A 14626-nucleotide genomic window follows, 5' to 3' on the forward strand; every position below is an offset into this window, starting at 1 on the left:
GAGGGGAGGACAGGGGAGCGAGGCAGGCCGGGTACTGCGGACAAGTCGCAGGTCCCGGAACAGCTGTTTTTATTGCCCTGATGTAACCCAGGCCGAGGGGCTGTTACCTCGCCTCCCCCCACCGCCCCCCGGACAGCCACGTATTTGTCGTTGATCGTTTCACAGGCTGATTTGCGAGGGAAGAGGCTGAATGAAGCTGGAACTGCTGCTTAGTCTCCACGTCACGATTCCTCCAATGGTGTACGGCAGGCCGGCTGAGTTGCGCTCATCCTGACCATCTCGGGTGCCACACCAACCCCTTCCAAAAAGCCTTCCTCAGACGTGTTTGCAAGAAAGGTTTTATTTACGAAAGAGGTTTCGAAGAAGAAAATTTCTTAAAAGTCGAAAAAGACAACGCAAGTTTAGGGCTGAAGTGACTGAAAATGTAACCAATTGCACAAAATATGAACACTGATCATAACGATATTTTCAGAGATTAACAGGCATGTGCTAAAGAAACTGTAGAGTCTAGAAATATCCCAAATAGATCTAGTTTACAGGTTGCTGTACAAAAAGCAGTTATAAATACTTCACACCTAGAAAAAATACACAGAACCTTTGAAATAGACTTTACATATAAACAGCCTTTGTAGAAAAAGACAAAAAAAAACCCCACCCACTACAGGCCAAGTTCCCTGCTCCTAGATATGTTTGAACTAGTACTGGCTAGCACCAACATCTTTGTGTCACAAACAAGGAGTTGAGTTTCTTCTTTTAAAACACAATTTCAGTGTTTAGGTCCTGGTGAAGACCAAATGGGCGCTACAAAAGGTTAACACAACAGGGTACATTCATAGTATGATAGGAAATGAGTACAGAGGAGCTGGGAGCAGAGAAGCCATGCTACAGTCAGAAGTTGAGGGTGGTTTGTGCAGTTCTCACTCGTACGAGACTCAGTCTGTGTCAGCAGCGAATTGCTTCGACCCTGATCTTTCAAACCATTATGCACAGGATTGATGAAGTCAGCACCAGCAGTATCAGGCCCTTTAATCTGTTCATTTTCTTGCCATGTCAAAAGTCAAAACCCTTTTGAAATAAGACACCTGTTGTGAGGCTGTAATAACTGAAATGAACATTCCCCTAGAACAGCGGTATGGAATTGCACTAAAAAGTAAAAACAGGTTTTGTAAAAGGGAGTCCAAGAAGGTTTATTACAAACAATTTGGCAGGCTCAGGTTTATGGGAATGCAGTGTTTCTACACACAGTTTTAAGACTAGAACAATTATAAATCTCTTTAAAAAAATCTAACTTTTCTTGTTAATATTAACATCAATTTCTTTAAGTTAGTAATCTGCCATTACAGGAGCATAGCACCAATTTAATTTTTATTGCTGTCATTTATCCCTACAAATATATTTTCCCAAGATATTTACAACTGTACATGTATTCACAAAAGTGCAAAATTAAGACTTTCTCTTTGTAACCGTTCGCTGTGTTCAGTGATGAGCCTCAAGCGTCATTGATGACTGCTGTCCTGCCTTTCTTATTGCTATGTAGTGAAAAGTCAGCACGCTCTGCTGCCAGTACAGTGGTCTGGAGGGAGAATTTTCAACAACCACCTCCCCTCCTGCCCCCCCGCTCAGCTTCAGCTCTCTTCCATGGCCATGGCCCACTGGAAAGTGTCTCTAGACATCATTGGAGCCTTGGCTGGCACAAGAGGAGAAGCTATCGTACAGAGAATCACTCAAGGATTCTAAATTGTCCACGTTGTGCCTACCCGAGCTATTTAAGGAAGCTCCTTCTTTCTTTCCATTTTCTTCCTTTTGTCCTTCAACCTTATTCAGACAGTTCTTCTCTTTTTCTAGTAAAAGTACATTATTGCTGTTAAATTTATTGAGAGACTCCAGGGAAATTGTAGATAGTCTGTTCTGGGAATCTTCTTTTGTTTCTCCAGTTTGCTTCGATTTCTGCAATAAGTGAGGGAAATATTAGAAACACATCTTTTATAAAGTTATCCTACTGTACCCCATTAATTACCACCTTTCCAAAGTTCCCAGGGTTAAAGGAAATAGAGTGTTAGGTCCTTAAATGGCTGATATAATTAAAGAGAGCATTAATGCCCATTTTAGGATAAATCATAACTTCAGTGATTCTGCTGAGATAAGTAGGACTCCATTTACCAAACAGTTAAGTGCTATTAATGTCTGGAGTAGTGGATCCTCTATCTGGATGTGTTAAGCATCTCTAGTATCTTCACAGCAAATTATATCTTCTCTTTTACCAATACTTTGCAGGGGAATATTTAAATAGAGGTTTGGAGGGGGATCAGAGTTTGGAGTCTGTGTAAAAAAATGCTGCATAGACATGTTCAGAGAAGAAAACAGCATTTTCCATACATGGAAATAAATGATGCAAATGAAACTTGCTAGAGAATAACCTCACCTGTAAGCTTATTGATTTCCATGGACCCAAACTCTCTCTAACAGACAAGAGAGTAACAAGACAGGAAATTATACTGAACTGGGCCAATCCCAATAGACCAGAATCAATCAGATACCGGCCAGGCCTATTTGGAGAGGTGTTGTAATTCTGCAGGAACACCGGACAGTGCATTAGCACATTATATTAAAAACGCACAGTAGGATTATACAGGAGTAATTTTAGCCCTTTGTTAGCTACAGGTATTTTCAATCAGAGATCAGACCAAGGAGTAGTTAGGGAACTGCATGGGGAGCAGACCTGCCATTGATACACGGGGCATTTCAAAATCTGTGTAACTATTTTTACAGATAACATTATCGCAGACGTATGAGATAACATTCAACACTCAACACTCTCTCAGAGAGGTAAGACACAGGAGTTCTGAGATACACTGTCAGAGCACAAGCCATTCCTCATTTTTGGTATTACCATCAGATAGCGAAGACTGAACCAGTAAATTACTGTCAATCCAAGACATTAATATTTTGCTTGGGATAGAAAATGAAATTGTATTTTAAGCAGACTGAAAATAGAGCATGGCCAGATGTATGGATGATGTGGGTCATTACACATGCAGTTGTACAGGGTCATGAGATTTTTTTTTAAGAATTCAGGGTTTGAGTCAGTCAAATGTTGTTCATGCTGTGCTGCTCATCCTTGGAGATCTTGGGCAAGAGGAAGACAAATTGTTACATAGTTTGATTGCTTGTTTTTATGGCTAGTTAGATAAAAATTGAAATGCCAGTCCAATGACTGTGTATGCTGTGATCCTGTCATGTTTCATAAGCTGACAATGGCCTGGCTTAGCTTCATATTTTAATCAAATGTTTCAAATGAACTTAGGCAAAGCAAAAGGAGATGCTAAAGTCTTAGCAAATGAAAATGCTCTGTTTGGTTCATTAATTAATTTCAGTCTAAAAGGTGAAAATGTTCAGTTTGGTTCATTCATTAATCTTCAGTCTAAAAGGTTTTAGGGGATGTTATGTTAGATTCTGATTTTAGATGGCAGTTAAAACGAAGGTCTTCAATATCTGTATTTACAGTGTTATCTGAAATAGAGGACTATAACCCTTGGTAATGGGAACAAACACAAAATTAAGATCCACAGTTTCAGCTTAAAATGTTTTTTCCTTTGCCCCCATTTAAAATATTATACACTATTAGCAAAGCAGTCGTTTCACTTCTGTGTAGGCCACATGAGAAAATTCACAGACACGGCATCAATAATACACACATTTGCACTTTCTGCTCTCTCCAGAGTAGCAAACCTAAAATACTTTATTATATGACAAACTAAATGAGTTTTCTTTGTGTATATTTTTCCCACTTCATAGTTTCCCTTTAGATAAATTTAATGTGGCTAGTTATCACAGACTTGGGTCTGCCAAAAGTCAATACTGGTGTTAGTAAGGTCTGTGGTAAAACTTTTATTGATTCCAGTTTCAACTCTTGGGCAGGAGTGTGGCAGGGACACCTGGAGTATTTGTTGCACAGAGCAGTCTAGATGAAGAATCGTGGTAGGAGTAGGATCTTAGGTTGAACGATACATTTTCACCACAGGAAGGACTGCAGCGAGCTCAGTGTTATATTCTGCATATATGTAGTATCAATCATTTATTATACCCTACAAGCACAACCTAGGCTACAATCCTTCTTTTATCACACCCTATTTCCTCTTTTAATGTAAGGCTAGCACAGATCAAAAGTATTCTCTACAAAACACTGAAAACGAGTGAAACTGAAGTGAACTGAAGTGAAACCATCAGTGAAACCCACTGACTAAAGGCATGTGGAGTAGTGAACCGTACATCCACAATACATCAGAAATAAAATATAAACCTGATTCTGAATGTTGTAGCAAAATTTATTACTGAAATAGGATTCTGAAGTAAGTTATGGCCAATTTTTGGACATACCAGTCTCCTATTTTAGATGTTTTAATGCCCAGTTACATCCTTTTGTGAAAGAAATCTTTTCCCTTCTTCAGCACATTACTGCAATAGTAAGCAAGTATCCCATGGTTGTGGGAAGTAATACTTAAGGTATTTTCATGTGATGCAGGTATATGCTATATACACAATACAGTGTTTCAGGCTAAGTGTTGCTCATTTTATAATCAGGTAAGAATGTGGGGTCATCTGGATGGCACTTCTGGTAGGAAATACTCTAGACATAATATATGCTATCAGATGCACAATACATGCAATATGATTCTACACCACAATTTTATTAGTACAGCTGCACTTAAGTCTGTTTTCTGTTAAATAATACATGGAATAAAAGCATATTTGCAGTTAGAAAGTTAAAATATGACAGTCTAGTCCTTGGCATGCAGAAGGAAACTCATTCACAGCCTGAGCTCCATGAACAAAAAATAAACTTTAAGCAGAGATATTAATGTAAGAATCTGCATAATCAACAAATCACTTTCTCTCACAGTAACAAAACTATGTACAGTCCTTGAGAAGTCACTGATCATTTCTTTAAACTTTATGTGCCAGAAAAAATGCTACCCCCCAAGTACTTTAAGAGTGTTTTCCCTAGTCACTATAGATACAATCAAGAAACAATTACCAAACAGTATTTATTTAGAATTGTCCTTAATCAAGTTTCTTATTTTTCATGGCAGTCACAACAGCTGCTAGATATTTTGCAAAAGGCAAAACCAAAGCAACCTATTATTAGAATTTGTTTGATAAATTGTGTGCATCTTCAGTTTTGGCCACATAGATTTGTTACTGACTTCAGCAATCACAGATATAACAAAGAACAAGGGTTAGCCCAAAGACATTAGCAGTGTGCATTTTAAAGTAATTAATTCCTTAATGCATTTGAGAGTCACACTAATGTGCATCAGTAGCTTTTCCTGAAGACAGGATCATTTGGCAGTAGATCAGATGCGTTATGTATCCATGAGAACTGGGTGAGATTTGGTAGCATCATAGAAAGCACCGAACCTCTAAATCACGGGTTCCAGTCAAATCTTTCCTGCAGTAGAAGTGACTCTCTGCATAATGAACAGGTGGTTTTATCACCATAGGGAAAAAAGGGACTTGGTGTGTGATTTTTTCCAGTGTTGAAAGAAGAGCTAAGATGGGACCAATATTACGTGCTTGCTCTCAGGTGGGGTTCTTCTCAGAAGTAATGCTTAAAGCCATTTCAGCCTGAAGGCGTTGACTTTGCGGCTGACTATTCTGCATCTGTTCTGTGAATAAATAAAGTGCCTGCTGCATTTGGTGTGGTCACTATATGTTTTCCTAAGTACTATCTGAGGAGAAAAGATAAAAACATGTAGTCATGGAGTTTGATCTAAGAAAAAAGAAAAGAAAACAACAGAGAGAGAGAAAAAGGAGAAAAGAAGGCTTAGTGTAGAAAAGGACTGATTTTCACAGTGCCTCTAAAAGCACTGGCCTATCATCTTCAAGCAGATCAAGGGAGAGCTTGTTTTACTTATACTAACTATATTTTGTATAGAAAATCTGCCTTAGGGTATGGGGAGCATTTGTTCTACTCTGTGTAAGCGGACAGCTTCCCACCACTGGAGCTTCTTAGTCAGTATGGGGTGCTTTATGCCACCTGAGAGCAGTGGCTACATGTCAGAAGATGAGAAACTCAATCTGACACAATACAGACATTCATCACAAGTCACATCACTTTGAAATAAACTCATGAGTCATGAATCAGAATAATGTTTCCTTGTTGGCAACATCCTAAAGGGAATAACTAAAACCCATTAGTGATATAATAAAAGCTGGCATGTCACTTCAAGCACAGCAAATTAGGAAAACAAAACTAGCCTGCAGTTACACTGATACATTATAAATAGGTGTTATTTCTACATTAATACATCAAATGGGATTTTTTTTTTAAACTTTCAAAATGAGAGGCTACATGTGGGTAGAATGCATTTTCAGTACTGTGTGATCAAGGAGCAGTCACAAGTGCAGCTGTTTGGAATGGCACAAAGACTCTGCAGATCTAATAGGAAGGAGCAGGGAAGGATGGGCTGGTTGATAGGTACAAAGGACCCCACAGCTGGCGTGCAGAAAGGAGTGCAACAGCAAGCCCCTTTCTTCTCTATGCTAACATGCAGGAACTATGGTTGTCGGGAGGTCAGGCTATGCTGGTAAGGCATGCCAGAACCCAGAATTAGCAATGAACCATTCTGTAGGATAAATGTATTTTCCAGCTGTCTAAGTTTAGTTAACCAGCACTTTAAAGGGCTCAGAATCAGTTACACACAAGAATAAAATGAACTTTATTTATGTCTCTCATGCACTGGGCAATTTAGTTTTTAGATTAACACAAAAGCAAGAAGGGCATTGCTTCAAGTGAAGTATAACTGCAAAACACTATTGGGTAAAAACAACTAAATTGCTATGAGAATTAAATATAGATCAACAAAATCAATACTTAATTGTGTAACTCAAGGTTTTTCATTTCAGATCTGATCTCTAATAGGAGATACAAAATATGTTCACTTTTTTTCCTTAGTTATTATTTAAAACTTTACTGTGAAAGAAAACAGTTTCCTACATTTTTTACAATCTAAAAAATTGCTACTTACTTTGTCTGCATATGTTCAGGCTAAACTTGATCTTGCAATGCCACTGCTTCTTATTTTAAATTAAGAGTTTGACCAATTCAGTTTTCCTCCAGTCCTATCATTGCTTTGCATTTACGACATAAAGGGTCTAAGTGGGATATGCAGCTGCAGCATTACATGGGTTGTTCATACATAACCTGTTTAGTAGGACATTTAAAATACGTTCACATCTTCTCATAAAATAGGCATAGAGATACAGGGCTGTATGCTGATCAGAGATGTACTGGTGTGATCAGAAGCACCTTCTCACTGCATTCAGTGGTGTTACATGACCTGCTTGCTGTAGAAAGGTGCAATGTGAGAAGGGTTGGTCTTGATCTCCTGGGTAGTACCTTTCTATTAACTAGCCAGGAGAGAATGCAATGGTAGACTCTGTGGAAAACGAACAACCCCCAGATCTCGTTTAACATCAGGTGGATATTACCTTGCCAGGTAACACTCTGCAGTGAAAATAGTTGTACAGTCACTTTCAGGAAACTACAAAGGTAAAAGCTGTGACTGCATGACCTCTCCTGTACTACAGCTGAGCTAAAAATGTGATGTTTGAACTTCTCTCTCCTTAAAGCATAACCTTAAATAATAAGCTAAGCCTTGTTCTCCCTTGTATACTGTCAGAAGCTTTCATCTATTTTCTGGCATGACAGTAAAATAATTTTTGAAATAATGAACCGCTTTTCTTTTTTCTACTTGAGCAGAAATAGCACAATTATTTTGCTGTAGCAGACAATGACATTCTCAAAGACACACCCTCAGAAGTTCAACCTAAACAATAAGTGCCGGTTTCATTTCTTGGGGAAAAAAAAACCAGATTTGATATGAAGCATATTTAAGTTCATGAGTCTGTTCAGCAGTGTCTAGGAAAGCCATACATACATAGGTGCATATCTGGCGTTATGGGTAATGTAACAACAAGAACAGAACCAATGCTTTTCTACTGTCTCTAAGAGCGCAACAACCTACAAATCTATTTTAGTATCACAAGAACAGCGTTTCTGATGATCCTAAATTGTAAGTAAATTACCTTAGAGGAAATAAAGCTGATCAGCATGAACTGTATGTGATTCATAACTGCAGATCTGGACAAAACACCTATTACTTAATGAATGGGTGACTGAGGAGATGAGACCTACAGAGTTTGAATTCTTGCATGGTCCAGGAGATAAAAGCCAGTTTAGTGAATTGAACCTTTAAAGGGGTGACAGAGATTGGAATCAATATGGGTGACCAATATGATTGAGTATTGTTCCTTTATTGTTCCAGTATTGCAGGCCTATGGTGCAGGCCTATGCTGCGAGTATAGCACAGTAAAGCATAGAAGAAGAAGAGAAAGGAAAGGCAGAAGTGCGTAGCAAGGGAACTTCTGCAACTTCTATAAACTCGGAGTGCCTTGTTGGCATGGCTTCATTGGCTCCCTATGAGTGCCCACACATCACACTATTATAGATTATTGGTCCAACTACTAATGACATGTGAGGTTTGTTGATGCAGGTGCATGTCCTGTTGTCCCAAGATAACTTTCTATGTTTATAGCTACCAGTGTCTTGTTTTAGTTACATGCTGCAGGCACAGCACTGTTTTGCTAAACTGCTAGCTGGCTCTGCATTTATGCTGAGCATGGCCTACCATCATGTCAGGCTCTAGGCCTGCACTGCCAGATTGGTCACACTGCTTGTCGCTGGCATTGCCACAAACCTTAGGCTTTCAAAAGCATAATTTTCATAGAATGATGAGATGGCTCGGTACATTCAGCATTTGAATGCCAAAGATACCATCCTCATAATTTACAAACTACATGATTATTTTAGTGATATGGCAAGACTTCTTGACCTGATTAGGTATGTACCAACCCTCTTTGAACTTCTGCATAGTTTAATAAGCAAGAGTTTTCAGCTCCTGGTTTCCAGGTTGGGTAAATCAAGCTTCTGTTCAGTTACAAACTGAATGACACAAATGTGGTTGTTTTCTCATAGTGCCTCAGAACAGCCACGGGCTGCATCAGCTGTGCATGGACAAAACTTATTTTAAATGGAATAAGAAAATATAAGTCTAGGTGGCATTACCTTGGAAAATAGTCAAATTGTGCGTGCTCAGCCAAGTGTGCCGAAGAGATATATTAAAAAGAAAAGCCATTGAACACCAGCAAGGTGCAGCAGGGCCTCACTCTCTTTACATTGGTGGAAACACTGATTTTGCTTCTCACAAAGGGAATCTATACACTAAAAGCAATGCTTACTGCAATCAGAAGCTCCTCAAAAGGCATTAAGGAAGAAATACCCATAGTAAGAAAGGAAGCCATTACTCAGTTTTTGCAACCTGGTAGACTGAAAATGAACAAGACATGCATAGCATACACTTTTCAGAGATCCTTTTAGCTTAACTTGTAGAGAGAATTAAATTGTTCTGATTTCTAGTGATGGGAAAAAAATCTTAGTGTAAAAAAAAAATCATACTGAAAGATAAGACTGCTGACAAAGTTACTGAACTCAACCATAAGTTCTGTACTATTCCTTGACAGAACTGTGTTGAGGATTGAATTGCCAGTGATAACCTCCTGAATGCTACTGGAACTATGCAGTCCTAAGTTCCTTCATCATTTCAGTCTTCATGAGACTGTATTAACCACTCAGCATTTAAGTATACAGAGGTTTGTCCTGCTGAATGGAAGCAGTTGTCCATACCTTGATGAAAGTATGGCTGATTGTTTCAATAAAGGGACTCTATAAAAAGGGGACTACAGTTTTATTCTAGATTAGAGGTTTGCAGGATTCTGTATTTTTTTTTAAGCTTAGACACTTATCCAGAACTGAACCAAGAAGGGGAAAAAGTATATTTCAAGAAATACTCTTTATATCTAACAGAAAATGCCCTTCTGAAAGGGAAGGATTCTGTCCCTCATTTGATTGTAGCAAGAAACTCCTCTCAAACTCATTAAATGTAGGGTTGCACTCATACAAACTATAATCTCATGGACATTTTCAGTAATAGAGGTAATTTTTCTGTCTGGCTGAACTATTCTCAGACTGCTGTTCCTGAGTATCAGATGTGTTCTTACACATCTTCCATCTTTTGCTTTTTTGAACAAGACTACTTATTTTGGTAATTGCAAAGACACCTATCCTCTCACTATCTAGTGATGTCTGAGCTCCTGGTCTGTAACATCTAAGTTAGTAACCCAGCATACTGATGGAAAACAGAATTGCCCTTTGAGACTATAACACAAATGGTAATTGGTACTAGGTAATGTTTTTCCCCCACTAGTAATCCTCTTTTGCGTACTGGATTGGATTAACTGAGTTAGCTTGTGCCTATCCAAGGTACATCAGCTGACATAAAGGCAAAAAGACAGAAGCAGCAGATAGAGAAGGTGAAATATTACATCACAGCACCAAAAGCAAACCAGCAGTAAGAAGAAACTACGCAGAAATAATCTCTCAGCTATGAAAACTGGCTTGTTATATGCACTAAGAGGGCTGCACTGTCTGCAGAGGAGTTCAGAGAGTATGAATGCCCTGATGAAGCCACATTTCTGAGTTCCATTGTCCAGCTCTGGACTCAGTTCAAGAGAGACAAGGAACTGCTGGAGAGAGTCCAGTGGAGGGCTATGAAGATGGTGAGGAGACTGGGGCATCTGCCTTATGAGGAAAGGCTGAGAGACCTGGGGCTGTTCAGCCTGGAGAAGGCTGAGAAGGGATCTTATCAGTGCTTAAAGACTGTGTGTCAAGAGGATGGGCCAAGCTCTTTTCAGTGGTGCCCAGTAATAGGACAAGGGGCAATGGGCACAAACTAGCACATTGGAAGTTCTATCTGAACATGAGGGAAAACTTCTTTGAGAGTGACATGAGAACTGGAACAAGCTGCCCAAAAAGGTTGTGGAGTCTTAAAACCTGCCTGGATATGTTTCCAGTGCAGCCTGCTCTAGGTGAATCTGCTTTAACAGGGCAGTTGGGCTAGATGATCTCCAGAGGTTGATTCCTATCCTTACCATTCTGTGATTCTGTCCTTACAAGTTTTAAAGATGATTCATAGAGGTCAATTAAACAAAGGAGTGAGCGCCACAGCAAATAGTTTTTTCATTCTTAGCCTTTGAGAAGGACAGTTGGGAAGAAATAAATAACCTTTCCAGATCCATCAGTCCATCTCTGCATGACTGCACATGTAGGTGCCTTGGAGGGAGCCTCCATGTTCCTGTGCACAGTGCACACATGTCAGAAGGATGCCTTTCCCAAGCTCTCACCAAGCAGAAATAGAAAGGTGATAATTTTCACATTTGGAGCAGTATCTTCTTTATTCTTAAAAACAATCTGGATTAGCATGCTTAAACTTCACCCCAACAAAATTGTTTACTTTAGAAGCCTAAAGTCTTTTACACTCCAGATTTTAGGCAACTCTCTACATGTCAGAGTTTGTTTACCTCCAATGAATCTATCAAAATCCATTGCCCTTTAAGTGTGCCCACCTCCAAAAGGATCTGGATAGCACCTTCCCTCAGTGAGGGCTGCGGGCTGTGTCCTGGCACTTATGCCACATATTGCACTGCTAAGTGCTCCTGGAGGCAGCAGTGCCGTAGGCTGTAGCCTGGGCTGCCTCCCCAGTAAACCTGTTGCAGCCTAAACAACATGCATATCTTTTTCTGACCCTTTGCAGAGAGACTACAAATGTTCCTTTGTAATCAGAGAAAACCAGGACAGGACTGATGCAAACACTGATGCTGGTTACATGACTGCTCTTGCCACCTCTTCAGATGACATTACAATCATCACAACTTTCTAGTACTGATTCAAGCAAAGCAAGAATTGCAGAATGGAAGCCTATGTTTAAGTTCATCTACCACCAAATCCTATGTAACATGCGCTTTCTAAATTCATGAAAACAATTTATCAGTGCTGTAGGGCAGAAAACTTTGAGGGAGAGAGGCACGACATGCACAAAAATCTGAGCAATAGTTTCAGATACAGACTGCAGAGCTAAATTAAAGGATAAATCCTCTCTTGCAATTTTTAGTTCATTTCAGTACACCAAGTTGTATCAATAAAGAGCCCATTGTATAAGTCAGCTAGAAAATAAATGCTGTGAAGGATGTTCCATTTTATGTTGTTTGATTAGTGATTAGTCTTGGTGGTTAAACCGCATGGGGACAGTAATCAAGGTTTCTCTGCTGTGGCTCTGTAACAACTGGAAAACACTGTTGGCTCGTGTCCTGTATCATGATGGGATGTTAACCTAAAATCTAATTAATCTATGAATGAATTACGGTTCTAGAAACACACTATATTATAATCAATTTTGAGTGAGTTCCTAACAGAAGATAAGATGAAGAAAAAGCTGCAAAATTACCAGAGGTTGATAAATTCTGTTTACTATGACTGATGATTTTTATGGAGGATAATTTTACAATCCATCAAACTTTTGTCAGTTCAAGAATCACACTGCCAAACATATGCAGTAAATTAATTTTTAAATTTACATATTTATTAAAAATCTTATTGAAACCAGCAGGAAGTAAGCTGTGTTTGAATAATAAAATAACTTGTTATTCTAGTGGAAAGAAAACAAAAAAAACCCCAACCAACCTTCTATTAAGATGATTCTATAGTAAGGAAATAATTATAAACAGCTACATGAATTCATTAACCAAACAACGTATTAAATAGCCATCCCCAAATGAATCAAGAATTAAACAAAAATAGTGGAAGAGAATCGAGTAAAAAATGTAATTTAAAAGCTAAGGAATTCATGGCTTAGTTTCAGATGTGTTTGAGGACACGTGTGTTAAGTCAGGCCCATTGGCAGGAGCTCCAAGATTCCCTGTGAAAGCACGGGGAGCTGCAGGTGTGTGCTTGTGTGGCTGCACCACTCAGGGTGCTGAAGAAGAAAGGAATGTGCCCAGTGTGAGGTGCTGATGGCTCAGGAAATCGTTCTGTGACCCAAGCCTATGTTTATTCCTGCAGAACAGTAGTGAACAGTAAGAAGGCATTATGGCTGCACCCTGGGTGTCTCCTGCTGAATGCTAAACAAGAACCATAGAAACATTTGCTGAACAAGGGAAGAAACAGAGACAACAATGGAGCAAGGACCATGGCACATGGTACTATATGGCATAACTTACAAGGAAAGCAAGAAGTACTTCCCCATCATTTATACAAGGAAGGGTGAAGAAGAGTGCCAAAATAGTGAACTGGGAAGCATGGTAAGGCACCTCAGAGACCAGCCAGGCAGAGCTCTTGTCTGTGTATGCTTTCAAGGCCTCATTTCAGTGTTACCCATCAGTTATGTTACAAAGATTTTCTGCTTCATCTTTGATGTATTACTTCACTGCAGTGATTCCTGTGCTGTCCATATCCCACAGACAGGTTCCTGGCATCCAAACAGCACTGGAGCTAGGTCTTAGATGCCCTTTGTTTCCTTCTCTGGCCTCACCTCCGTAATTGCTGCAGTTTTCTTTGACCACTACCACTGTCAGGATTACTCATTCACACTCTTAAATACCGACTTTGTGTATACAAAACACATCAGCCCTCCTGCCTGCATCCATCTGGAGCAGGACTTGTGGAATGATAACAACTGTGCTTCCTGGCTCAGTCTCTCACTTGTCTCATGAGAAAGTGAGGTCAAGGAACAGGCCTCCTCATTTGATTTATGGAGCACCATGCTCCATATGGAATATGTTCAAATACTGCAGTATGTCTGGTAGCTAAGAGAATCCACGTTGTTTGTGGTGTCCACCACCAGTACCAAGAGACAGCACTGTGCTTGTGGTGACACCACCAAGAACAGACACAGGCTAAGATTAGATTTAATAATGTAATGAGCAGACAAAAATATATGTTGAAAAAATAGATGTTGAAAAAATATATGTTAAAAAAAAATATATTGTAACTAATCTAATGTTTACCAGACAACTCCAAGAAGTAATTCTGGGCTGTGACTCAGTGACTGTGTGGATTAATCCAAAAGGAGATGAAGGTGCTGCCATAAATGCAGACTGCAGATGACATTCCTTTGCCCAGCTCTAAAGGATGATCAAAACCAAGTATTGTAAGTTAAACAGAGTAATGCTGGACATGCAGATGGAAATTCCTACAACCAGGATATTTATGACATTTATTCAAATTGTGTCCTCACAAAATGAAAGCAGTGATGTATATTTTGATTAATACACATTATCATCTGGCTGCAATTCAAGGGGAATCTTAGTTAATTTATGGGCTTAGATTTGTTTGTCTTATCTTTTAGACACAACTACATCTGTTTCTGGTCATGAAAAACTCTGTTCTACTTTGTGCTTCGGCCAGGCATACAAAATGCCTCTCACTTGCATCAGGTAGAAGGTATCAGTGGTTGCAGTTTCTCTGTGAGGGCCACAGCCTTGAAAAAGAAGGGAGGCAAGGACTGGTGTGCTGGATAACCTTTGCCTTCACTGAATACCAGCAAGGTTCAGGTTATGCAGCTAATAGGATCTAAAAGGCTGGTAAACATTTGTGCTGAGTTCACCTTGGCTATAAAAGCCTGCTCTTAGAATCTGAGGTGTTATTGTGACAAAGCTTTGGAGACTTTTTCAG

The 14626-nt window shown here is 39.4% G+C and overlaps 1 protein-coding gene across 5 annotated transcripts in view; it reads right to left on the reverse strand.

Annotated features, from left to right (window-relative positions):
- Window positions 1–303: 303 nt before the first annotated feature.
- Window positions 304–14626, reverse strand: part of NCKAP5 (NCK associated protein 5) — a 531557-nt gene continuing 517234 nt past the window's right edge. For all 5 annotated transcript variants that reach the window (XM_068139093.1, XM_068139094.1, XM_068139096.1 and 2 more), the window contains one exon: window positions 304–1947. In XM_068139093.1, coding sequence (XP_067995194.1) covers window positions 1666–1947 — 282 coding nt within the window. In that variant the 3' untranslated portion in view covers window positions 304–1665. The remainder of the gene's footprint in view (window positions 1948–14626) is intronic.

Source organism: Melanerpes formicivorus, unplaced genomic scaffold, assembly GCF_026170545.1.
Source record: "Melanerpes formicivorus ecotype bairdi unplaced genomic scaffold, bMelFor1.0.p_v2 SCAF_5, whole genome shotgun sequence".
Lineage (NCBI taxonomy): Eukaryota > Metazoa > Chordata > Aves > Piciformes > Picidae > Melanerpes > Melanerpes formicivorus.